General features: G+C 43.6%; 2 protein-coding genes across 8 annotated transcripts in view; both read left to right on the plus strand.

The window, feature by feature from the left end:
• Nucleotides 1-27,989, plus strand: part of LOC143270260 (dual E2 ubiquitin-conjugating enzyme/E3 ubiquitin-protein ligase BIRC6-like) — a 310,541-nt gene that overhangs the window by 14,976 nt on the left and 267,576 nt on the right. The window lies entirely within an intron of this gene.
• On the plus strand, nucleotides 448-27,969 carry LOC143270251 (uncharacterized). Its single transcript, XM_076559494.1, has 5 exons — nucleotides 448-1,220; nucleotides 9,251-9,299; nucleotides 9,898-9,949; nucleotides 10,715-10,810; nucleotides 11,826-27,969. Exons 1-5 carry the CDS (start codon nucleotides 1,086-1,088, stop codon nucleotides 27,733-27,735), a joined length of 16,242 nt encoding a protein of 5,413 aa, XP_076415609.1. The 5' UTR covers nucleotides 448-1,085; the 3' UTR covers nucleotides 27,736-27,969.

The raw sequence follows: 27,989 nt of genomic DNA on the forward strand, positions 1-27,989 counted from the left end.
ACCCAGCACCCATGTTGTGTGGTTCACAAACATCTGTTAACTGCAGATCACCTCTAGCACCCTCACTGTGGCACTGCACTCATACACACATTCACATCATTTAAAATAGTAATAAAAACAAATCTTGAAAGGTTCGTGTTAAAGTGCACATAAATGTTTTAGGAAACCGAAGGGATATCTCGTTACTAATTCTTCACCAGGACTCCAGGCTGGTCTACAGCTAACACCTGCCACATAGCATGTGCTCAATGTACAAGCCAGAGCTCTTTATAATTAAAACCCTTGTAGAAATTGCATAGTGCTTCACAAAGCACGCACACCGTATTTATTTAACTATTTCTTTTTTAGTGGGCTTCCCAAGAATATTAATTGTACTGCCCCTATAGACAGAAAATACTGTGGGGGGAAAAGACTTGGTCTTCTGAAATGGTGCCTACCAGTCAGTGGTTCTTTAGTGTTCCTATATGAAAAGAATAATTTTGATCACATGAATTGATCATATCAATATTGTTTGCACTGTGTTGACTTGATAAGATGGTGTGGTGATACACGACTACTCTAAACTTGGCAGTGAGATTGTAGATCCTCTAAGGCCACTGCTTAGTGTGATGTGTGTCAGGTCAACAGCAACTAGGAAATATGGAGACCTGTGAACTTAGAAAACCAGGTGCCTCAAAGTCCCTGAGAGTTCCCACTTCAACTATCCCAACTCTCTTAGATTCCACTTGACTCTGTGTTCTAACCTACAGATTGAAATTTATGGCCATAGACCCAATCCCAATTTATGACAGTGACCGGCTCCAAAGAAAATGTGAGTCAGAACAAGTCATTTTGGAAGACCTTTGAAACTTTACCTCGCCACTCCTTCCTTAGTGACGAGTTTGTCTAGCTGGACCCTAGAAGATTCATAGATGGATTCTCCCCTGAGCTTTGGCTATTAGAGCTCAGAGCAAGGTCAGCCACAGGGAAGGGCATCAGCTGGGACCTGAGTGTGCACTGCTTTACCTGGCACTGCCTATTGTGATGTCATGAAATCTCAGTCTAGAGACAGAAACTCTGTAGTGGAGGGGGCATAGGCTTGAGAAATGTCTCTAATATGGGGGCTCGTTTTCCCACTGCCGACACATCTCAGCCTTATGCTACTTGGTTTCTTGGTTTGTGGAATATGGGTGTTGTTTTCTAGGTATCAGAGCCAGACAAAGGTGGCAGCCAAGACAGAGGTATGTGATAGCCACTCTCTCTGGATACTCACTCTCTCCATCCTGAAACCCTATAGGTTTGTCTAAATGCCCATCCTCTGGGCCGTAGGAAGAACTGGATGTGGGGGAGAGGGGGGTTGAGACAGCATTGATAGATGGCTTCCTCTTTTATTTTTCCTTCCTTGTTTTGGTTTTCTGAGACAAGGTTCCTCTGTGTATCCCTGGCTCTCCTGACTCACTCTGTATACTAAGCTGGCTTTGAACTCACAGAGATCTGTCTGCCTCTGCCTCCCAAGTGCTGGGATTGAGGGCATGAGCCACCACTGCCCACCTTGCCTTTCTCTTAATTCATTTCAAGAAGCCTTAGGATGGGCATGTTGCAGGAGTTTCTCTGAGTTCGAGGTCAGCCTGGTCTACACAGTGTGCTCCAGGACAGCCAGGAGTACACAGGGAGAGTCTGTCTCAAAAAAAAAACAAGAAGAGGAGGAAGAGGGAAGAAGAAAGAAGAAAGAAGGAGGAGGAGGAAGAGAAGGAGAAGGAGAAGAAGGAAGAGGAGGAGGAGAAGAAGAAAAGAAGGACGTAGTAGTAACGGTAGCTTTGGGATCTATTATCAAATAGACACTGAGGCAGAAGGTACTAGATACTGAGAAAGTGATGTGTAGGAGCTCGAGCTGAAGTGAGACATTCAGATGACATAACTTTGGGGAAAAGAATGTGGTAAGGGTGCTGTGGATATTGTCCATCACGGGATGGGAGGCAGACAGGAGAGTGAGTTTGTTTTATAAAGAAAGATTTATAATTATATGACGAGACAAAGAAAATCAAGTGGTACTTTGCTGTGGGATTTTTATTTCCAGGAGGAGGAGAATTGTTTGAGTTCATGGTACACGTGTTTAACGTTAGTAGGTCATGCCTCTTCTGAGTTTTCGATCATGTGAGCAGACCATGAGTGACTGGCTCCCCCACATCCTGCCATCTTGCCCAGACTTGGCACATCCACCTCTTATTTTAGTGATTCCAGTGAGTGTGTGGTATTGCATTGTGATTTCGTGTGCAACCCCCATAACTAAACTCTGAGCAACGTCTCAGGTTTATTAGCCATTTGGAAATTCTCTCTTGTAAACTGCCTATTCAAGTCATTTGTGCAGTGTGTGTGTGTGTGTGTGTGTGTGTGTGTGTGTGTGTGTGTGTGTGTGTGTTAGGTGTGTGTATGTAAGGATCAAATTCAGGTCATTGCTCATGCTAGGCAAAGCACTCTACCACTGAGCTTTATCTCGGGTCCATTTTTTTCCTTGTTTCTTGTTTTTTGAGATGGGGTTTCTCTGTGTAGTTTTGTGCTTTTCCTGGAACTCACTCTGTAGCCCAGGCTGGCCTCGAACTCACAGAGACCCACCTGCCTCTGTCTCCCAAGTCCTGGGATTAAAGGCATGCGCCACCACGACCCGACTTTCCTTGATTTTTATTAAGGATAATTTCAGGCAAATCAAAGGCACAAAGAATTGGTAAACGAGCCGAGTCTGAACAAGGCACTACATTCAATCCTTAGTATAAGAGAAAAAATTAAAGGTGGTCTGATGAATCTTCATAGACCAGTCACTCAATCATTTTGAAGCAAATCAGAAATAATTTCATGGTAAATGTTTTAGTATGTATATTTTGAGCTAATGCCCCTCTCAACAAAGAAAAAAAAGAAGAAAAGAAAAACAGGTTAATCACAGTATCATTATTACACCTAAAAATGTAACAATAAAATTGGAATAATTCCTTAATACCTCACATACCCACCAGCATTTAAATTCCAATAGTCACGCAGTTATTTAATGGCATAAATTATTATTTAGCCCAACTCAATATTGAATGTTGAGATTGAACAATATGTTTCTGTATTCTAATCTACAGAGTCTCTCTTTTCTTTTATTAGTTTCATCCATGTATTGGATAAAAGGGTCATTTCTCTAGATTTCACAATCAACATTTTGTTGATCAAATACCCATGCTGTGCAGCCATACACATATAGGCAACAGTAATTGGACTTAGTGGGTTATAAAAGAGAAAAGCATGAGGTTGGGAGGTGGATATGTTGTGGGGTATGTATGGGGGAAGCTGGAGTGGGGAGGGGTGGGTATGATTATATTTGATTGTACACATGTCTAAAATATTCTGAAATTAGGAAAAATTATAATGCCCCCTCCATGTTGTCAGTTCACACACTGCTGCCTCTGGTACTTCATGTGAGTGAGTTGAGATTTATCCAGAACTCCTGTAGAAATGCATTTGCCAGGGGAGCAGGGTTGGAAAGTGCGACCTTCAAGCGGGTTTAATGCCATTCTTTCTAGACTGAGTAAGGTCTCACAGGCATGGCTCCTCACTCTCTGAGGACTGGGTTCGCTGCCACAGGAGTCAGGACCCCTTTTGTCTTCCACACACATCCACTTGCTCCTCTGCCTCTGTCTGCTGTGAGTTGAAGCTACACAAAGACCTCAGGTGAAGCTAAGGACATGTTAGCACTAGGATCTTAGACATCCTCACGTGAAGGGAAGGACATGCTAGCACTAGGCTCTTAGACATCCAGAACCATGAAGCCAACTAAACCTCTCTCCTTCATAAATGAGCTGATCACAAGTATTCTATTTCAGCAGCTCAACATGAATTAGAACCATGAGAAAGTTGGTTCTAAGATTTATCAGAATTTGTTTTCTGGTAGGAAGAGTTGACGTAGTTCATAGGTAATGATAATCATCATGAGGCACATAATGTGTGATTTGGCATGGCATTTTACTTTTATCTATCATTATCATCATCTCTATCTATCATCTATCTATCTATCTATCTATCTATCTATCTATCTATCTATCTATCTATCTATCTATCTATCTATCTATCTATCATCTATATCTATCTATTTATTTTATTGCTAAGGATCAAATCCAGAGTCTTGTGCTCTCTGCAAGCAGTCCACCACTGAACTACATCCACAGACCTGGTATAATATTATAATTTCTTTTTTATGTTTTTGTTTTTCGAAATAGGGTTTTCCTGTGTAGCCCTGGCTGCCCTGGAATTCACTTTGCAGACAAGGCTGGCCTTGAACTCACAGAGAACCACTTGCCTATGCCTCCCAAATGCTGGGATTAAAGATGTGCACTACCACCACTCCTTGTAAATACCATTTTATACAAATGATGCCGAAACCCAAGAATACAACAGATCTTTCCATATTGAGCTGCTTAGAGAACCCTAAGTGTATCACTTTGACTTTATTCTCCTGTAGGAATATTCTCTAAATTATACCATGTGTAAATAACAAGTTTTATTGCCTCTTTTCCAACCTTATATCTTGGTTCTCCTTGCCTTCATTTATGATTATGACTTCAGGTACAATATTCAGTAACAATGTGTTGTGGGCATCTGCCTCTTTATTAAGTCAAGGACATTTTTCAGTAATTCACCAGTGATGTATAATGTTTTCTGTGGTTTTTCATATATTCTTTCCCAAGTTAAAAAAGTTTTAGCAAGGATTGGTGTTAATTTAAAAAAATCTAAAATTTTAAATTAAATCTCTTTATACTGGGTGCTAAATATTAAGTATATTTCCTGCCTCTATTTAGATGGTCATATATTTTTTCTTGTTCATTCAATGTACTGAGTTGCATGAGAATGTAAGATAATAAACCAGGTGTGAATTCCTAGGATACGTATAACTCATTTGTAATGTTGGTCCCAATACTTTAATTAGATTCATTAGATTCAGTTTGCTGATATTTTGTTTGGGATTTATACATCTATGCATAAATATATTGATTGGTCAGGTCTGAATTAGATTTTAGAATGGTGATTGTTCCATCTTCCTCAATGAAAAATAGAAGCAAATCTGAATATCCATCTCATTAATGTAAGAGATGCCCTCAATACTCATGGAATTGCAAGGGTTTTTGGAGTTCTGTACCAGAATCTGGAACAAAGACCAGATTGTTCTTTATCTCTCTCACACACACACACACACACACACACACACACACACACACACACACACACACACACACAGAAACAAACACACTCTCCAAAGGAGGATATACTAAGGTTAAGAAATAGGCTCTCATAGCTCCTCTGAAATTCATAGACAAACTTGAGTAAGAGTTAATGTCATTGTCCCAAGCCCAAACACAGCATCTCCAAAGAATCTATAGATTGTGTTGGTAATGCCATTTTACCATCAAACCTTCTGATCATGAACAAAGGATGTGTTATTTACTATTTACTCTCTACAACAGTGTTTTGTAGTTTTTCCATCTCATGACATAGCCACCTCCCAAACACCCCATCTACTAATACATTACCTTGGGGGTTAGGATTTCAACATATCAAGTTGGGGGATAACATTGGACCCAATGTATGTCGGGGAATTTCCCAGGCATTTCTACTTTACTGAGTGTCTTAAAAAGCAAACAAACCACATGAGTACATGTTTGGTTTTTCTGCACCACCTCTATGACCATGGCAACCCCCACTTTGTGTTATTAGTACGGAATAGTGTGTTGACCACTGTGCTATGTTGAAACGGTCCTGCATTATTTAAACATCATTTCACTGTGTGTATCTACTGTATCTGGTACTGTTACACTGCACACAGTCCCCTCCCTCCCCACTCTCCTTCACTGTCTCCCCACAGTGTCCTTAACTCTTCCAGTCATTTCTATTTTCATGGCATGTTTACATCTGTGAGGTTATGTACTCTATGAAATTAGGACCCACAAAGGAGAACAATCATTTGATGTTGGTCTTTCTGAGGCTGGCTTAGCTGCTTTATAGGAGTTCCAGTTGCATCCCTTTTCCTGAGAAAACTATGTAACCTTGTTCTTGGTGACAGAAAAAGTCCATTGTGTAGACACACACATTTAACATCCACTCCTCCATTGTTGGACACATAGCTTGGTTCCATAACTCAGTTATTATTTATAGTGCTGAAGGAAATGCTGATGGGCATGTGTGTCTGTCACATTAACCTCTATTCATTCTTTGGATAAATACCAAACACTCAGATTCATCATCATTCTGTAAGTTCAGGCCAGCCCAGTAGGTGTACTGCATTTATGTTTATTGACAAATTTTTCCACTCTATCTTACATTTTTGAGTAGTTCCACTAAGTACAAGTCTAGATAGGCATTTGTTTTCTTATAGCACATTCAAGAATTTATGCTGTTGTTTTCTCGTGCCCTGTATTTCTAAGAACACGGCAGCTCTTTCCCTACTGCTCATGCAGATATGGTAAGTCTTTTATTCGGGGCCAAGTATCAAGAATCTTCCTCTTCTGTTTTCAGCATTTTTTTTTTTTTTTTTTTGGATTTTCGAGACAGGGTTTCTCTGTGCAGTTTTGTGCCGTTCCTGGAACTCGCTTTGGAGACCAGGCTGGCCTCGAACTCACAGAGATCCGCCCGGCTCTGCCTCCCGAGTGCTGGGACTAAAGGCGTGCGCCACCAACGCCCGGCTTGTTTTCAGCATTTTTGAATCTACTTAATTCAGCTGTTCTTCGGCTTCTGCTGTCCTAAAACTTACATATCAGTGCTTCTCAGTTTTCACGAGTTTCTAGTTATTAAGTCAAAGAACAGACTGCTTCGAAGCAGTTTTTAGGGATGAGGAGATCCGTCAGTCAGTAAAGTACTTGCTTTGCAAGCGTGAGGTCCTGACTTCCATCCCTAGAATTGTGTAAGAGATCTGTGCTCAGTGGCACACACTTGTAACACCAGCACTGGGGTGGGGGTAGAGACAGGCGTATTCTTGGGGATCCCTGTCCAGATAGTTCAGATCTTGACAAGCTCCAGGCCAATGAGAGACCGTGTCTCAAAAGTCAAGGTGGGTGGCACCTGAGGAATGATGCCTGAGGCTAACCTCTGACCTCCACGTGCACATGCCACATAAGCAGGCACACCTCTGCACACTTGTGTACCTACGTGTACATGCACAAACCAAAAACTCACATTATTTTCCACACTTGAATTCTCTTATAAAAATAGAGATTTTTTGTATTTTATGTATATGAGGATTTTGCCTGCAAGTAAGTGTACATGCGCACCACATGTTGCCTGGTACTTCCAGGGGCCATAAGAGATCAGATCCTCTGACACTGGAGTTAAAGTTATAAGCCACCATGCGGGTGCTGGGAACCGAACCTGGGTCCTCTGTAAGTGTAGCCAGTGCTCTTAGCGGTTGAATCGTCTCTCCAGCCCCTCAACATTTGAATTCTCAACCCACTTAGAGCCCATCTCTGAATCCTGTATTGAGAAATGATCCACTTTTATTTTTCTCACTGTTTTCCACTGTCTTAGTTTCTATTCTGTCGCTGTGACAGAATGCCCTAACAAAAGAGCCTTAAAGGGGGGGGGGGGCTCACTTCAGCTCACCATCACCCAAGGTTATGGTCCATTGGTCCATCGTGGTAGAGGAGGTCACAGCTGCAGGGGCTTAGTCAACGTTGCATCTGCAGTAAAGAAGCAGAGAGGAGTGATGAGTCCAAACTGTAGCTCACTTCTCTTTCCCCACTGACACAGTCTAGGATCCCAGTAAGAGAATGGCGCCACCACAGTGGAGCCCCAGGTATGGTTATCAAGACGGTTCCCCATGGGCATGCTCGGAGGCACAGGTCCACAAGATTCTAGATTTTGGCAAGTTGACATCACTTATCACAGCTATGGAATCATTTCTTGTCACTATGTGGAGCTCTCTTCAATTAAGCTGACATATGTAAGTGAATTTATTTCAGAGCTGGGCTTTGGGTTTTTTGTTTGTTTTGAGACAGGTTTCTCTATATAGCCCTGGCTGTCTTGGAACTCACTATTGACACAGAGAAATCCTTCTGCCTCTGACTCCTGATTATTTCAGAACTTTTTTGTTTTTAAATCCCACCTGCCTGCTCCTGTTCTTATGAACTTGTTTTATGGTATGTCTTAATTTTTGGTCCAGTAAATTGCTCCCTTACACTTCTTTTTGTGGTTACTTTTGGTGACTAGCAGACCTTTCTTATTATTTATTTGTTTATTTATCTATATTCATGGTATTCATTAATTACACTCACGATATTAATTACATTTGTGGTATTCATTGATTACATTCGCAGTATTGATTCAATAACTGTATTTATGATATTCATTAATTATATTAATTGTATTGATTTATTATATTCATGATATTATGTCCTGATACTAATGTCCATTGTGGGACTTTTCCATCACACAAAACAGAGGTTCTGTACTTAGGAAATCATTGCTCTATATTCCTTTCTTCTCCATCTTGAGATATCGTCTAATCTTTCTGTTTCTATGAATTTGTATATTCTATATATTTCATGTAATACAATTCTATAGTATTTGTCCCTTTTTTTTAATGTAAAGCCATTTTATGTACAACTGCAGGAGAAATAATACACTTGAGCATAAAAATAGGTTATAATTCAAGTCCAGGGTTATTTTAAACAAGTCAGTTCTTTTCATCTGCCATACTGGCCACAGGGATTGAACATAGGTTGCCAACGCTTGGCAACAGATGCCTTCAGCCACTGAGCCATTTTGCTGGCTCCCACATGGCATCCTACCTGTTTACTTGGCTGTTTTCCTTACTAATGCAAGTCTCTAGAGCACAGGACTCATATTTACCTCTAGAGTCTCAGGTCTACACACAATAATCTAGGACTTAGGTTTGTTTAAACACTTACTAATTTGCATGTGGGTGCATGCATGGACAGATGGCATGCACGTGGAGGTGAGCATAACTTGTGCAAATGCTTTTCTCCTTTTACTATGAGGGCTCCAGAGATGGGACTCAAGTCATCAGAATTGGTGTCAAACACCTGTGCCCACAGAGCCATCTTGCTGGTCCCTTAGGATATTTAATCCATTGTTCACAAAGAAATAAATGAGATGGTAACTAATGATATGGTTGCAGATGACAACTGATAAAATATATCACTATCCCCTATGTAAGATTAGATGTGTTGTCAATAAAATCCCCAAACCAGAACGTAAACCTGACTGGGTTTCTCTTTGTGTGTTTCTCTAGGCTCCTAAGCAACAAAACACATCTCTAAAACAGATCCGGAAACTCACAGGTCAGAAGGGTTCTATCCTTATGGGTCAGCTCAAGGCTGATGACTGATCAACTGTGGACCTGCTTTAGGACTCTTTCCACTTGAAGGGGAAGAAAGTTGAAAAAGAGGGTGTGCCTGGAGAGTACGCCCATCTCTCTGACATCTTTCCTTCCAAAGTCAGTCAAACAGCTCCATCCTCCATTGTTTCCTTTCCTCGGGCTTCTCTGTCCCTACATCTTCATGTAGAGCCCAAAATATGGGAGAGGAGAATGGACAAAGATGAACCAGAGTTTGGTGCAGGAGGTCCATTACCTTTACTCCTCTACCACGGATGTGGATGTGGGATGGCCATCTTTGAAGGGGAAGATGTATCAGGATCTCTGTGTCCCCCAGTGCTGTGTTCCCATTCCGGGCTTCTCATGGGTCACTTCTAGGACATGGCGAAGACAGGATAGTATGCTTTAGAAGCAAAACAAACCTCGATAGGTGTGCTGTGTACACTCCTCAGCTTCACGATGGATGTGACTTCATCTTTGCTCCCCTAATTGTTAAATGAAGGGGGTTCTGTTAGATGATGTCAGCAGTCACTATGCTAACAGTTTCTTTGCTCCTGTTACAGTTTCACAGTTGGAAGAAACAGAGATGAACGTCAGTGCAGCTGATCTGACAAGGTAAGCAGAGCCTGTCTACAGACTGTCCTGTGACAGATACCCGTGCTGACTAGTTTCCTGTCAACTTGATATAAGCTGCCATCATTTTGGAAGGGGGAACCTTAATTGCTCCCCCAGATTGCCCTGTGGGCAAGCCTGTGGTACATTTTTATTCTTTTTTTCTTTCTTTCTTTTTTTTTTCTTTTTTGTTTTTCAATGTATAACCCTGGCTGTCCTGGAACTCGCTCTGTAGACCAGACTGGCCTTGAACTCAGAGATCCATCTGCCTCTGCCTCCCGAGTGCTGGGATTAAAGACATTTGCCACCATGCCTGGCTGGATTTTCTTAATTGATGATTGATGTGGTAAGGTCCAGCTCACTGTGGGTGGTACCACACATGAGCTTGTGGTCTCAGGGGGTACAAGAAGGCAGGGTGAGGAAACCATGAAAGCAAGCCAGTAAGCAGCTCCATGGCCTCTGCATCAGCTCCTGCCTCTTGAATCCATCTTGCCCTGAGTTCCTACCCTGACTTCCCTCAGCAATGGAGTATGACCTGGGTGTTGTAAGCTGAAACAAACCCTGTCCCCCCCAAACGTTATATTCATTGGGGTTCCCCAGAGGAATAGAAATCCTACCCATGACACCATCTTCATTGTGAATGCTCTACGTAAAACACCTGGACTCTGACTTCATTTACTCTGAGACTAACTGCCTCCTTCCTAAATTATCCTTCTATTCCTCCTGTAATGTCACTTCAATCCCACTGACATCCTCTGCTGTGTCCAGTATTTCAGGACTTCCTACCGACTGGACCCAGGAATATGTATTCTGGTCAATAGACAGGAGTCTGCGACAGATCTTCCAACATCTGGATAATGCAAGGTCAGGAAACAGAGTTACTAGGCAGGGGACAGAGAAAGAGGGAGAGAGAGAGAGAGAGAGAGAGAGAGAGAGAGAGAGAGAGAGAGAGAGAGAGAGTAAAGGAAGGAGGTAAAGGAAAAAGTTAGTTTGAGGAGCAGTGGAGAACTATTTTGTGAGCTTTATTTTATGTTTTATGTGTATGGATATTTTTCCCACAGGTAAGTATGTGCACCACATGCATACCCAGTACCCACAGAGAGCAGAAGAGGGTATAGGATCCCCTAGTACTGGAGTTACAGATGTTTGTGGCCTACCATGTGGATGTTTGGATTCAAACTTGGGTCCCCTGGAAGAGCAGTCACTCAGTCACTGCTCTTAACTGCTGAGCTATTTCTCTAGGCCTCACTGTGTGTATATATATATATATATGTTTATATATAAAAAATTCAGTTGTATTTTTGTGCATGGGTGCCACATCATGTATGTGGCAGTCAGAGGATAAGCCACAGGAGTCAGTTCTCTCCTTCCAACATGTGAGTCTTAGGGCTCAAACTCAGGCCAAGCCAAGCACAAGGGTGTGTGTGTGTGTGTGTGTGTGTGCGTGTGTGTGTGTGTGTGTGTGCTGTGTAAAACTTGGGTGTCATTTCTGGGAGCCATCCACCTTGTGTTGTGAGATAGAGTCACTCCCTGGGACTCACTGATTATTCTTGGCTGTCCAGTGAGGCCCAGGGCAACTACTTGTCTCTGCTTGCCCGGCACTGGGGCACTGTGTTCTTTTCTTTTCCTGTGGGCTCTAGGGAGGGAACTCAGCTTCTCTATTGGTATACCATGTACGCTACTGACGGACTCGTCTCCTCTGCTCTTGGTGGAGGAATTCTTTACATAAATAATTGATGTTTGTGAATGCAATCCCTCTTTTTCCTCATCTCTCCCTTAGACCAGAAATATTTTGGGTTTGAAATAGCCGCTCCCTTCCTTCTCTCTAATTTCCCTCCTGATTCCAAAGAAAATGAAAACATTTCTCTTTGTTTCTCAGATCAACGCTTATGGAGCTGAATGTTTCAGAGTCCCGAGATGTGACTTCTTCCTCCGTCTCTGACGCTGTGCTTCAGGAGGCTGTCCCACCCAGCTGTTACTGTAAAAAGGGAAAGCCTTCTACTGACTACAGCATGTCCTCTGCATCATCCAACAACAGCTCCAGCCTGTCTTATCTTCCAATGTTTTCTGAAGGAACAGCTTGGCAATTGCAGAGCGATAGTGGACCTGTTTCCTCCCAGAAGGAACCATCTCTGCCCAGGAGCCCTGGCACAGCCCTGCCTACTTCTCAGCTGACAGATCCTGAGAAATCAGCTCTTTCTCCGAATTTGGCACTTCTTCCTCCCTTACAAGCTCAAACTTCCTTCATTAGCTCTATTTTAGAATCCTTAGATCCTTGTGAGCAAGAGAAAACAAAAGATAAGGGAGAGACTCATTTTCAATCAAATCATGGGTCAGATTCTGATTTGGATGAGAGTCCAGGACCCCTGTTATGGGCTCCACTCCAGCTCTCTCCTTTGATCAGAGGAGAACTGGAAGGACATATGTCTCAGAAGGTTTCTACTTTGCAACAAGAAGTGGTGCCTCTGCCCGTGAAGAAATCCTGGAACATACTCAATCATTTGATGGATGTACAAGGAGTCCCTGAAGAAGAGCTCCCGAAAACTCAGTTACCTACACTCATTCCTCAGAGTGCTGAGCAAAATACCAACACATCTCCAGATCCTCCATCATTTCATCTCCACATGAACATTGGGGTGAATTCTGAAGTCCATAGGACGGAAGCAATCATTTCACAGCCATTTCCCTCAAACAGGGAGTCACAACCCCATGATGACCGCCAAGAACTTAGATATAATCCTTTAGTTATATCACCAGGCACTCCATCTCCCAGAAATTTAGAGGTTAACATAATTCAGGAAGAACAAGCTTTAGTGAAAAAGGATTCAAAGCATGTGTTAGAGCTGAATATAGAGCAGAGGGTGATAGGTCTGCCAGAAAAAAGGGTACAGACACAAAAGGCACAACTAACTAATGTGGAGCTGACACCCAAGATACCACCTTCAGCCACTGATGTCATAAAGGTCACACCACTGGCCTTGCTTCAGGTTATGGACTTAATGGGAATAAACCCAGAACCACAGTCGGAGGTGATAGACTCTGTGGGGTTTTCCCCACAGCCACCAAATCAAGCAGAAACAGTGAGTATAACTCCTCAGCCATTGAATGAAGTAATTGAACCGATAGAAGTAACCCATCATCAGGATCAAACCACGGGATTAAAGAGCATGGCCTCAAGACTGAGTCAAGTCACAGATGACATGAAGGTAACTCCTGTGGCATTGTTTCACGTCACAGATTCCATGGGGATGATTGACAAATTAAGTCCACATGGCATAGAACCATTAGGAATAGCCCCAAAGCCACAATACCAAGTCATGGAATCAGTGAAGACAGATACACTGCATAACTATCAAGCCAAAAGACCAGGAAGTATGAGTCGAGGGCCACAGCAGACGGTTGTGGAAGCTGTGGAAATGATTCCACAGCCTCAGCATAAAGACATGGGAACACTGACCATGACCTTGGGGTCACAGAATCAAGCCACAAAACACATCAGGATTACTCCCAGTCCAGTACATGAAAATGCAATGGAAATTAGCTCAAGTGCACTGCCTGAAGCCACTGAAGATACAAAAGTATCTCCAGTGGCAAAACAAGCCATGGATTTCATGCAGATGATTCCACTAGGACAGCCACACATTACTAAATCTAGGGCTTTGATCCAAGGCTCACAGCCTCCAGCTGAAAATTTGACCCCAGTGTCAGCTCAACCAGATGTTCCAACTACTACTGTCCCAGTAGGAACTGTAGAATCTAGAAGCATACCTCCACAGCCACCATCTAAAGTCCTGGAACCATCAGGAATGACTGATGACCTACTACCGTCAGGTCAGTCCCTGCATGCTCTAAAGGTGACCCCACTAGTCCAGGCATCTCCCACAGAAATGATCACACCACTACAAATTGTAGAGCCTCAAATCGAAGAGGCTCTGGAATTGCCTTCTGGGTTACAGGGTCAAGTTCGAGACTCCGTGGGGACTATGCCACAATCTCGAGGCACAGAGTGTGTGTCACTGACTCCAGGACTGTCTCATCAGGTCAAAGACCCTTCGGAGTTCACCCCATGGCACCAAGACTTAAGCTGTTCAGAGGTGAGCCCAAGGCAAAGTCACAACATGACAGAAACTATGGGGTTGAACTGGCCACAAGTGAAGGATCCTATGGAGATACCACAGTCACACCATCAAATAATGGAATCCACGAGAACAATCCCAGCACCACCAGATCAAAGTGCAGTACCTATAGGAAGAGGCCAAAAGCATCAAGTTCCAGAAGCTGAAGTAGGGCCAGTCATACCACCGCTTCAGGAAATGGAATATTTGGGGGGGAGCACAATCCCACAGTCTAAGGTTAGGGATTCAGTGGACTTACCCCCAGAACTACAGAGTGTAAAATCTGAGCACCTAACCCCAGATCCAATATTGCAAAGTATGAAATCTATGGACATAACCACAGAATTAGTCCCAGAAATGGAAAAATATGGACCACCAACCTCAACAGTGGTATGTATAGATTTGGCCCAAGAACTGCATCAGCAGAATATGCAATATGAGGAATTAACCCCTATACCACAACTGCAAAGTGAGACATCTGTGCCATCGGCCCCTGAGTCTCAGTTTCAAGATGTGAAATCTGGCCAGCTGACAGTTGAACCACAACTCCAAAATAAAAAGTCTGCTGAGCTGACTCCATGTCCACAGTTGCACAGTAATGTATCAGTGCATTTGATTTCCGATTCTCAGTCTCAAGGTATGGAAGAAGCTCTTTTAGCCCTATCACAGGAGATACAAGGAGATATAAAAATGGTGGAGTTGACTCCAAGACCATCACTTGAAGATATAAAATCTGTGAACTTGGCCCCAGAACCATGTTCACAAATCACTGGCTCTGATAAGATATCCCCTGTACCATTGCTTGAGGATACAAAGACTCCATTTGTAGAAGGTAGGAGTCTACTTCCTGAGGCACAGGTGGAGAGTATGGAAGTTGGTGAACTGATCCCAAGCACACAATTTTATGCAACAAAATCTTTAGAAGAGACCCCCAAACCAAGTTATCATTTCCTAGAACCTGAAGGACCGACCCTACAGCATCCAGCCTCAGAAGCAAGGGTGACCTCTGACCCTTGCCGGCAGGTGGAAGAATCTGCTCCGTTGCCACAATCATCATTAGGGATGAGTCCAGCACCATTGAGCCAGACCTCAGAATCTGTGGAGATGAGCTCACCACCACTCCAAGAGACTCTTGAACCTGGGACCCAAGTTGTAAAAGAGATGGAAGAGACTTCAGAAACAGGAAGTGCAGTTAAAGATACTCTGGATTTTCTACTAGATTCAGAAGTGCAAACTATGACCTCAGGAGTGATGGCCCCAGAGACACAGCCCCCAGATGTGAAGTTTGTTCAGGTGACTCTAGACCCGTGTGCAGAAGTTACTAACCCATCGGAAAGAACTCTGAAACCAGAAGATGAAGACACAGAGACCTTCAGATTGACATTCTCTAAAGCTGATGCTACCCAGGGAACCATCATAGACCTATATTCAGAAGTGAGATCTCTGGAGTTTAGTGTAGAACCAGGAGTGCAAGGTGAGAAATCAGAATCTTTTGCCCAAAATTTGAAGTCTGCAGAAGTAATCACCGAACCAACTGTACAAGTTGTAGAACCTGCAGTACTAACTACAGAACCCAAACCACATATTAAAGATGTGATCCCAAGGCCACAGCTCCAGGAAGTAAAGTCTAGGCAAATGGATAGAGAATCACAGTTGCAAAATGAGAACTCTGTAAATGTAATACAACCTTCATCTGCAGGAGAGGTAGATCCTGAAAAGACAAAACCAGAGCCACGACTACAAAGTTTATCACTGAAGGAACGGATTGAAGGGACACAGTCCCCAAATGTGAAATCTGTGGATTTAAATCTAGGCCCACAGCAGCTAAGTGTCAAATCGAAGTTGATTCCAGGGCCCAAATTGCAAAGTGTCCAGTTTCCAATGTTATATCAAGGACTACTTCTTCAAGGGGAAAACCCAGTAAATTTCATCTCAGGCCCCCCACATTATGGTGTGAAATCTGATGATGAAATACCATGTTCTCTGGGGCCAGAAACCAGATCATCAGATTTTATCCTGGGGCCAAAGCTTCCAGAACCACAGCCACAACCACAACCACAACCTGGGAAGCCGGTAGACATAAACATAAGACCATGCTTGCATCATGTGAGATTCTCTGATGCAATCCCAGAGGCCAAGCACCAAGGTTTCAAATGTGTACAGTTCATGCCAGGAGTTCAGCTTCAAGACAGGAAGCCTCAGACATTGATGCCAGAATCATTTTTGCCATTAAGCCAAGAGACACAGGTTGAAGATAAGAAGCTTGTGTTGCCTCCGGAACTATCAGAGTTTTGCAGCATGAAACGCCCAATCCCAGCCTCTGAACTGCAACATCCAAGAGTGATAGCTAAGCCGGTCAATCCAGGACTGTGGCACCAAGATACCAAATTTTCTGAGTTGGCTTCTAGGAGGAAATATCAGAGAGTCAAATTTGGGGAGCAAACCCCAGGATCATTGTCTCATGGTATGAGTCCTATGGCTCCAGAGTTAGGGATACATGATCCCAAATCAGCAAAGGTGACTCCAGGCCTACAAGATACAAGGCAGGTGAGTTTTAACTCAGGGCCATGGCTGCAAGATGTCCAATTTTTGTATGCAATTCCAGGAACTCAACCTCAAGGTGTGAAGACTTCCAAGTTAAACTCAGGGCCACAATTAGAGTGTGTAAAAATGTTTGAGTTGACCCCACAGCCAGAAAGGCAAGGGATGAAGCCAGAGTTAATAGTACAAGAGCCACCCTTTAAAGATATAAAATATGTCACAAGGAATCTAGTACCAAACTTTGAAGGCAAAATGTCTTATCAACTAGCATCTGAACCACAGATACCAAATGCAGAATCAAAGAAATTGACTCCTGAGAAACACTTAGCAGGTGCAGATCATTCTGGGTTGATCAGAAGAGCACAGGCACAAGGTGTAGAATCTTCTACATTGATCCACAGACAGCATTTGGGACATATAAAACCAGTAGAGAAGATCACAGCCTCAAAGCAAGAAGAGTTAACTCCAGGGCCACATTTGGAAGGCATCAAATCTATGGAGTTGAGGTCAAAGTCAGAGCTGGGGAAAATCATATCTAAGCTGTCCCCGGGGATACAAGCAGGAGATAAGGAACATGAGGAGCTGCCTCCGTGCTCTACCTTGAAAGGTTTAAAATCCGAGTTACCACCTTCAGGACCACAGTTAGAAGACAGGAAATCTGCAGTTTTAACTCTAGGACAATGTCTAGAGAGGATAAAATCTACAGTGATATCCCCAAGCAGTTCCCAGTCAGATGGTATGAAATCTGTGAAGTTGATCCCAGGTTCAAGAATTCAGGATTTGATAACTGTGGGGTTGGCCCGTGATGCACGTGTGCAAGATATAAATGCCATGGGCTTAGAACGTGAACCAAAGAAGCAAGGGGAGAGTCCCGGGACTTTTGCACCAGGGATGCTGTTTCAAGATAAGCCTATGGAGGTATTGCAAGAGCCTCATCAACACAATGTAAAACCCATGGAACTGACTTCACGGCCACAAACACAAGATAGCAAACGTGTGATTGTCTCATGTCTGAAGCAGCAAAGTCTAAAACCTGTGAAGAAAGCCAAAACACAAGGTATCCAAGGAGTAAAATTCATGGATTTAGTCTCCACACAACAGTATCAAGGGAGGGCACCCATGGATTTAACTCTTGAGCCCGGACGGGATGACCACATAAGCTCAGCAGAGTGGAAAGGTGGGATGTTCGACCGGCTGAACAAACAGTTGGAGTCGGAAGATATATTGTCTATGGGATCAGATCAGGAACCCAAACCTGCAGGTAGAAAACCCATAGAGCTCAGCTCTAAACTACAATGTAAAGATGCACCCTCATATGAATTGGCTCCTGAACCAGTTGTTCATAATGTAAAAGCTCAAGAGGTCCAATATGGGCCACAGGCACTAAGCATGAAACCTTGTCCATTGACTCCAGAATCAGAGGTGTACCAAGTGAAAGCCTTGGAGCCAATGTTAGAGCCACCACTTCAGGATGGGAGAACTGTGGCACTAAATACAGAACCACAAAGTGCAAGTACAAAATCTGTTCAGTGGATACTAGCATCTGAGTTTCAAAGGGAGAAATGTATAGGGTCAAACTTTAGGTTACAGTCTCAAAGTGCCAGCCCTACAGAATTGAAGCCGTCTACACAAAGGAGAGGTGTGAGGTCATCTGATTTGACTGTCAGGTCAATAATTCAAGGAGAAAAATCCAGAGAGTCTCATCTTGAGTCACAGTTACAGCAAGTAAAAGCCTCTTCATTAGCACTAGGGCTGCAGAAAACCAAAACTTTTAACTTAACTTCCGAGCCTAGGCCTCAAGGGATCAAAACTGATCAACTAAACAAAGAGACACAGGTAGAAAGTATAAGATCCATCCAGTGGATACCAGGACCTGAATTCCACGGTGTGACATTTTTACAATTAAATAGTGGATCACCATCTCCAGGTGTCAAATCTACAGAACAGAAACCATCCATACAACTGGAAGGTGGGAAGACATCAGAGATGGCTCTAGGGCCAAAACCTCTAGGAAAAAAATCCGTGGATTTTAACCTTGGGCAACAAGTACAATGTGTGAAGACCCCTGAGTTGTCCCCAGGACCAGAGCTACAAGAAGGGGAAAACATCACATCAACCTCAGAGCTACAGTCTCAGTGTGGGAAAAGTGTAGCATTACATCAGGGACCACTGCTTGAAAATACAAAATCTGTTCTTTGGATACCACTGTCTGACTGTGAAGTTAATAAATCTACACTGAATCTTAGGTTACCACCTCAAGATGTCACAGCTAAAGAGTTAAAACCCTCAGTACAACTAGATGTGAAGACATCCAATGAGTTGACTATGAGGCCGAAGTCACAAGGTAAACAACCTTCAGGGTCAACCCAGGAACATCAGTCTCAGAGGTCCAAAACTACTGATTTTAAATCTGAGCAACAGTTTAGAATTATGAAAGCATGTAACCCAACCTTAAGATCAAAGACCAATAATATAAAATTGACATTCAAACCCAGGTTTTGCTTAGAAGACAGGAGCTCTCCTGGATTAAACCCTGGAATACAGCCACAAGAAGGGAATCCCTTAGGGTCATCCCCAGGAACACAGCCTAAAACTGTGACACCTTCAGTGTTTAAACAAGAGTCACAGTCCTCAGAAGTGAAATATGGAGCAATAAGCCAAAGGCCACAATCACAAAACAATGTAGAGTTGAAATGTGGAAAATCTTCTGAGTTGGCACTTCAGACAAAGCCTCAAGGTATGAAATCTGAGAACAGCTCTGGGCCCCAGTGTCGACATACAAACTGTTCTGACTTGACTCCTGAAAGAGAGTCCCCAGATATGAAATGTACTAAGTCAAGTCGCAGCTCACAGCTGAAAGGTAAACCATGCATTGAGTTAGCTATGGGTACCAAAACTCGACCTGTCAAACTAGGCTGTAAACCTGGGCCACAGTGGCAAGGTATAAAATCTAACTCATTTCTGAGGACAAAGCCTCAAGAAATGGAAATGGAAGACTGGGAATCAGGCCCGCAGTTACAAGATCTGAAATCTTCAAGGACAATCATGGGTATAAAGGTCCATGATGTCATGTCTGTGGACTTTGGTCCTGGACCACACTTACAAGGTATGACATCTGAAGTCATTACAGGGAAGAGGGCTCATGGTATGAAATCTGTAGAAATCAAACCAAGATCAAAGTTACAAGGTAAGAAACATGATTTCACCCCGAGGAAGATGTTCTTAGGTACAAAATCTGTAGAGCTGGACTCAGGTCCCCCTCTGAAAGATTTGAAATATCCTGAGCTGATCATGGGTATGAAACTTCAAGGTGTGAACTCTATGGGACAACATGTTACAAGTATAAAATCTTCTGAGGTGGTAACACAGATAAAACCCCAAGGTGTGACAGCGGTGGACCTCAATTCTGGACCAAGGACACAAAATAAAAAGCCGTCTGAGTTGGCTCAAGGGCAAAGGCTCCTATCTAAGGAATCTGTAGAGTTTAGTCATGGCCCAAAGTTACAAGGTGTGACAGTGGAGTCCAAGCCCCCAAATGGGGAATCTGGGAAGTTAAATTCAGGCCCTCAGTTACAAGATGAGAAATATTCTCAGTCAGTTCTGGGGACAAAGCTTCAATATGGAAGATCTATGGAGGTCAGTCCTGGCCTATGCTCACAGGGTATGAAGTCTTCCAAAGTGATTTCAGAGGACAAACTTCAAAAAGAGAAACCCGTAGGCTTTGTGTATCAGCCACTGTGGCAAGATGTAAAATCTTTAAAATGGACATTCGGTAAGGCACTTGACAGGGAACCTTTGCAGTTGGAAACCGCTCATTTACAGGACAGGAAATTAACTATGTTAACACCAGAATTACATCTTCAAGGTATGAAACCTGAGTTGGTCAACTGTGGATCAAAGTTGAAAGGTGTGAAGTCTGAGCCCACATATGTCCAGACAGTAAAGGATACAGGGATCAATCCTGGTGCTGAATCACAGTTTGTGGGAATCTCTAAGCAGGCCTCAGACTCAAAGATTTATACAGTGGTGCCTTCTGAATTCAATGCCAGGAACCAGAAGCGAGATAGGAAGTCTCACAAATTAAGTCAAAAGCATCAACTTCAAAAAATAAAACAAATAGCGTTCAGGGATGAGCCACATTTGCAACATATCAAGTCATCAGAATTATGTACAAAGCTTCAAGACCTGAAATCTATGGAATTCAATTCAGAGCAACAGTTGCAAGATGTGATGTCCTCTGAATTGGGCATGGGAACAAGTCCTCAGTGTTTAGAGTTCAACCCTGGGCCACAGTTGCAAGATATAAAATCTTCTGAGGTGTGTACAGAAACCAAGCTGCCAGATGAGCCGTCTCCGGAATTCAAGCATAAGCCTACATTGCAAGATAGGGCATCCTGTGACCCGAGTACAGGGCCACAGATTCACTGTAAAAATGTTATGGCATCCAACACCAGAACACAAAATGTAGAATTGTCTGAGTTGCACCCTGGTCCAGACCTTCAAGGTATAAAATCTAAGGTGTTCTGCCTGGGGCAGCACTTGGAAGATGTGAATTCTGCATGCACTCCTAATGCAAATTCTCAATATATAAACTCCAGTGGGTGTAAATGTGAGCCATATTTACAAGATATAAATAACTCTGCATGCATTCCAGAGCCAGACCCTCAATGTATAAAGTCTGTGTGCAGTCCTGGGCCACATTTACATGGAACCAATTCTTCTGCATGCATTTTAGGACCAAAATTGCAATTTGTAGATACTACTGGATGCATCCATGAGCCAAACTGGCAAGATGTGAATTCTTCTATATGCACCCCAGGGCCAAGTCCTCAGTGTATGAGTTCTTCTGTATGCACCCCAAGACCAAGTCCTCAGTGTGTGAATTCTTCTGTATGCACCCCAGGGACAAGGCCTCGGTGTGTGAATTCTTCTCCATGTTCCCCAGGGCCAAGTCCTCGGTGTGTTAATTCTGCATGCACCCCAGGGCCAAGTCCTCAGTGTGTTAATTCTGCATGCACCACAGGGCCAAGTCCTCCTTGTGTGAATTCCACTGAGTGCCATCCTGAAGCACATTTGCAAGGTGTGAATCAATGGGCATCAATTCTAGGGCCACACATTCAGTGTGTAGGTTCTATTGGGTGCAATCCTGAATCACATTATCAAGGTGTGAATCCTTCCTCACCCACTCCAGGGCCAAACCCTCAGTGTGAACATTCCAATAGGTGTAGTCTTGAGCCACTTCTTCTTGGTATGAATCATGGTACAACATTTCCAGCACCACAAATTATGTGTGTAAATCCTGTTTGGTGCAATACCAAAACACATTTGCAAGATGTGGATTCTTCTGCCTGTACTGGAAGACAAGAATCACAGTCTGTAAATTCCACCGGATACAACCCTGGGCCACATTTACAAGCCCCGAAACCTCAAGATATGAATTTTTCTGAGTTGAACTCAGGGACAGGAATTCAAAGAGAGATGCCTATAATAGTTAACCAAGGACGACACATACAAGATTTGAAGCTTGAATCAACTCCAGGGTCATCTCACTTAATGGTAGGGGCAGAGTTTCAAGAGATCCCATTTTTGAAGGATCAACTTGGGTCGTGGCAGGACACTGCACAACCTGTGTTCACTTTGAGGCCTCCATCAAATGGTGTGAAATCTGTGGGAGTTTCACCAACCCCACTGCCTGAAGATAGAATGTCTCCAGAGATGAGCAAACAGCCCTTGCTTTGTTTGACAAATTCTGTAAAAGTGACACCTGGCTGCAGTCTGCAGGACTTGAGAAGTAAGGAATTTTCACCAGAACCTTGTTTCCAAAAAGTTAAATCTGTGAAGTTGAAGCCAGGCTCACCGACTCCAAGTGTAAACCCTTTAGAGTTCGCTCCATGCCACTGTTCTCAACGTACTAAGACTTCCTTTGCACAGAAGCCATGTGTTCATGAAAGAAAGCCTATGCAGCTGAGACTAGGCTCCCAACAGCAAAGCATGGATTGCCAACAGTTTCCTTTAAATGAGAAACCAGTGATATCAACACCAGAGTCCACTGGGAACTTCTTAGCCGGACCAGCACTGTCTAGTGTCAAATTTTCAAATTTAATTCTGGAATCACAGCAACAATGCATGAAATCAATGGAATTGGCTTCAGAGCCAAAGTGGCAAAGTGTAAACCATGTGAAATTGTCATCGGTGTCTCTGCCACAAACTGGCACCTCTGTGGGGTTATCACCAAGACCGTTCCTTCAAAATGTGACACCTGGGAACCAAAATTCCCAAACACGTGATCAAATCATAGAATCCTCTCAAGTGATACATAGACCAGAGCACCAGATAGCAGACTGTGCTGAGAAGATGAGGCGCCAAGTCTCTAAATTGGTGGATTTTATTTCACTACCAGTTTCTCAAGATGCAGGGTCTTCAGAAATGACAAAAGGGTTGCGACATAAAAGCCCAGAAACAACAGAGAAAAATATGAGGTTGACCCCCAAACCAACAGATCAAGACATAGAAGCATTAGGGATGCCTCAGCAGCTAGATCTTCAAGGACCAGAATCTGTTGATCTGACTCCCACACTAAGTGATCCAGATTGGAAGTCCTCAGAACTAACCCCACAGAAAGGCTACTGGAGCCCAGAAACTCTGCAGTTGCTGCCTTGTTTGTGGCCCCAATTTAAAGATTACAAGGAGTTACCAACAGAACAAGCCACAGGATCTCATAGAATGACCCTTGACCTCAAGAATCATGTTGCAGAAGTAAGGATGCTAACTTGTGAGGTAAGACCATGGAAAGAATATCTTAGTGTGCCTTCAAAGCCAGTAAATAGAGAGACTGGACATGTAGAAAAATCTCCAAGACCGTGTCCTCAAGACTTAGGACCTGTGGTGGTAAGCTCTGGGAAAAGAGCCCAAAGGGAACAATCTGTAGCATCACCACCAAGGCCATCGTATCAAGTTCCAGATTCTGTTTCAGGGATAACACCAGGGCATGGACCTCAGATTCCTGAATCTGTAAGTTTGACCTCTAAGCCATGGCTGCAAATAGAAGAATTCTTAGAGTTGTCAACCCAGCAAACCAGTCAAGTTGTAGAAGATACAGACTGTGAGGAGCTCACTTTTGAGTCATGGCAACCAGGGGAGGTAGCAAGTAGGCTAACAAAGGCCCAGGGTGCAAGCATGGGAACTTTAAACATAACTCCAATTGAATCACTGGATCAAATGATAAACTTTATAACAATCAGTCCAAAGCAGCTAGGTCAAGTGACAGAATCCACAAAGACACGGCATCATGTTTCTCAGTCAGCTGCTCTCCCCAAGGTTTCTGAATCTGTGGAAGTTATCCCTGGACCACCATTTCAAGTTATAGAGTCTGTGATGATACCGGAGCCAGCCTCTCAAGGGTCAAAACATGCTGATTTGACTCCCAAACTGCACGATGTGATAATGTCAGAATTTGCTTCAAGCCTTTGGTTACAAAATGTTCAATCCAAGAAATTAGTCTCAGCACCAACACATCAAATTTTAGAAACAATACAGTTGTCAGGCTTTCAAGTTATAAAGACTATATTGGTTCCCAAGCCACTGCTTCTGATTGTAAAATCTGAAGAGCTGGCTCCAGGACCAAATCCTCAGGCTATGGAACCAATAGGAGCTGCCACAAAATCTAGCATTAAAGTAATGGATGGTTTAAATTTACTCCCAAGACCACATCTTCAAGACATGATAAAACCTACGGAACAAACTCCAAGGGCAAATATTCAAGAGAATTTTGCAGAATTAATCTTACAGCAAACATCTCCACTTGAGGAACCTCCAGTATTAACTCATGAGCAAAGGCTTCAGGCTGAAAATTCTCTAGGGATCAGAACAGAATCTCCTAAAGTAATGGAAATTGAAGATTTGAATCAAAGACGGGTGTGTGAGGATAGAGACTCAGAAATGATAACATCAGAAAAGTTACAAGCACAGAATTACTTCTCTAGTTTCATACCCAGCCCTTCAATCCCACTTATTTCAAGTTGTGTCAAAACAACTGAGTTAGGACCCCTTCAGGGTTCTGGAATGCTGGAGGTATCAAGAGCCTTGGCTATGAAGAACTTGGCTGTTAGTATTTTGCCATCTCCAGAGTCCTATACAGACACTATTATGTTCCGTCCATCAGCCCTTCCCTTGGTTCTTCCCTCTGATATTGGGAACACTGTGGGATCCCTATATCCTGACATCTGGGAAGTGGATGTCCTATCCAAGGAAGCAACTGAAAAGAAGCAAATGGAAGAATTTGAGAATTCATTCCAGAGCTATTCTCCATATCCACTGAGATTACTACCCTCGGAGTTTCAGGCAGGATTAGGGGCTCGAAGAAATTCTATCCGTTCTTTCCTGGGTAGACAACAGAATGTCTGGGAAAGTCATGTCTGTAGGCAGCGACTCCCTAGGAAGTATCTCTCCAATATGCTGATGTTGGGAAATGTCCTGGGAACCACTATGGAAAGGAAACTTTGTTCTCAGCCGTTTTTAACAGAAGGAGCCACGATGGATATCTGTCAATTTATTGAGAATTTATTTGGGGTTCCAGCTGAACTGATGGCATTTTCCCAGAGCCCACTAGAGAGGGGTCTTAGGACGATTTCACAGACTTCAGTGGTCAAAAACTATATTCAGAGACATATTTTATGCCATGGTCATGAGAAAAGAATGCCCTTAAAGATGTGGACACGTGGATCCACATCTTCCATAATACAGCAATACTCCGGTACTCGATTGGGAATAAAGAAAACAAACTCAAAACTCAGTGATATATTCCAGGAAGTCACTCAGAACGTGTCTGTCTCGTGTACAAGGGCCCAGTTTCCTGCCTTAATGAAGCCGGAGTCTTCTCTCAAGATACTTTACAATAGGGAAGACGCTGTTTCCAGTGATCAGAGTAAAGACTCACAGAGTGAATCACAGACAAGGCCTTCTGACTCTCACCACTCCCTCAAAGCAAGTTGTCTTTCCCAGGCCAAGAGGGATATCTCAGAACAGCTCCATCTGCTAAAAGATCTACAGCTCAAAATAGCAGCAAAACTCTTAGAGAGTCAAGTGCCCCACAATGTCCCTCCTCCTTTCTCATCAGGTCTTGTCCTGAAATATCCCATCTGCTTGCAGTGTGGCCGATGTTCAGGAATTAATTGCTGTCATAAGTTACAGTCTGCTTTTGGTCCATATCTTCTCATCTACCCACAGATCCACCTCTTAAGCACCCCTGAAGGCCATGGTGAGATTCGCCTGCATCTTGGCTTTAGACTGAGAACTGGGAAAAGACCTCAAGTCTCAAAGCATCGTGGAAGAAAAAGAGCAGATGCATGGAAGAGCACTACATCACCATCACGAAGGAAAGCTAAAATCTATCGTCCAGCTTCCAAGAGTCCAACCACGCCAAGACATTTCCAGGCCCGATCTCCCCAGGCTCCAGCTTCTGTACAAGTGCTCATCAGAAAAAAGCAATGGGGAAGCCATGGTGTGGTCGGCAAGACAGACACCGAAGACTTTGAGCACCGTGAGTTCTGTCAGGTTCACTCTGTATCCGAGAGTGGCTTTGAAAGTAATCAGGAAGAAAAATGGTCGAAATCAAGCCTCAAAAAGACCTTTGGCTTAAAATATCCAATGAAGGAAACCATCAAGGGACTTAAAACAAAAAAAACAAAGCTCAACAAAAATAGTGGAACCCCAGAAGAGAGTCCTTTTAGAATCATGTGTCCATCAAGAAGCAAGAGTGTTGAAACCGTTCAAACAAGCACTGCTTCTTCGAAGACACAAGCTAAGAAATCCTCTCAGCCCAAGTTCTACCATCTGCTTTTCCAGGGCCTAAGGCAGGCATTCCAAATAGCACATAGAATTGTGGCTTATACTGGACAGAAGCCTGCGGACAGGACAAGGCCAGACAATTTGTGGTCAACCCAATACTTGCACCCCAAACAAAAACCCAGTAAGTATTGTTTAGCAGGGGATGGCAAAGGAGCCAGCACACCAGTTGCCCACCAAAAGTCAGCAGGTGTGAACCCTAAGCAAGAGGACAGATTGCAGGGAACAGGTGACCAATGTAGACAAACTCAACAGCCAAAACAAGTGAGCTCTCTCCAACCCAGACCTTTGCAATTAGAGACCATGGCTTCTGAAAGAGATGCCACTTTCCAAGTTACCTCAGTCATCCAACCTTTGAGTATAGTTCAAAATGTCAACGGCAGAGCAAAGAACAACTATGGCGATGAAATCTCCTGTCTGGAGTCTAAGAACTGTTCTCAAGTAGGAGCCAAATGTCAGGCCCAAGAGAGAATAGAACCTGACTCCCATTTGAAGAGATCCCTGCAGAGCCACTTTAAAGAGACACACACACCCAAGGAAGAACAACATGGCTTCTTCAGGGAGAGGGACCTCTGTAATAAGCCTTTTGAAAGGACCAATCGCATCCTTTTGGAGAGAATTCAGGAAAGTCTCTCTGAGAGGAGATACCGAAGTCCTTCTCAGAGAAGGCACAGCAGTCCCTCTGACAGAATGCTTAGACATCTCTCCGAGAGGAGACATTGCAGTCCCTCCCAGAGACAGGATAGTAGTCCCTCTGTGAGAACCCTTCAAAGTATCTCTGACTGGAGCCTTTACAGTCTCTTTAAGGGGGTAGGTCGCAGTCCCTCAGGGAGGAGCCGACCCAATCCTGGGAGACGCCCTCGGAGTCCCTCTAGGAGGTCTCTTAGTCCTCGAGAGAGAAGAGGACGAGAGAGAAGGGGACACAGTCCCTCAAAAAGGTGCCATCTCAGTCCCCTCCAGAGGACACGGTGCAGTCCTTCAGAAAGGAGCCATGGTAGTCTCTCTGAGAGAACCCCTTTCAGTCCCTCTGGCAGGAAAAGGCATAATTCTTCTGGGAGAGTCCACCACCTTCCCTCAGAGTCCAGGCTATACAGATCTTCTTCCAGACTCCACCGCAGTCATCCTGAGAGAACTCACTACAGTCCCTTTGAGATCAGACACAGTTATTCTGAGAGGAGCCGGCAAGGTCACAATGAGGGACCCCATCACAGTACCAAGGAGAGGCTCAGGGGTAAGGAGAAGCCCAGACATAGCCTGTCTATAAAGACTTCAAGACTTATAAACTCCTAGGGACTTATGCCTCCTAGGGACCACACCAAAAAATAATCCAGAAGCTGGACAAGTGTGGAGACACGAAGTTGTTAGATAAGGAGAGACCTGCCCCTGTTAATTACAGCCTGCACATCTTCACCTAGCCGCCCTTTCTGCTCAGCCACTGCCTGCACCCTCAGCAATCAAAGAGCTTTCTGGAGGGGACTGAGAATGGGTCTGTAATTTAAGATCAATAAAGGGGCAATAATCGAACTCTTTGCATCCCTAAGATC

Source organism: Peromyscus maniculatus, chromosome 22 (assembly GCF_049852395.1).
Source record: "Peromyscus maniculatus bairdii isolate BWxNUB_F1_BW_parent chromosome 22, HU_Pman_BW_mat_3.1, whole genome shotgun sequence".
In the NCBI taxonomy this organism is placed as follows: domain Eukaryota; kingdom Metazoa; phylum Chordata; class Mammalia; order Rodentia; family Cricetidae; genus Peromyscus; species Peromyscus maniculatus.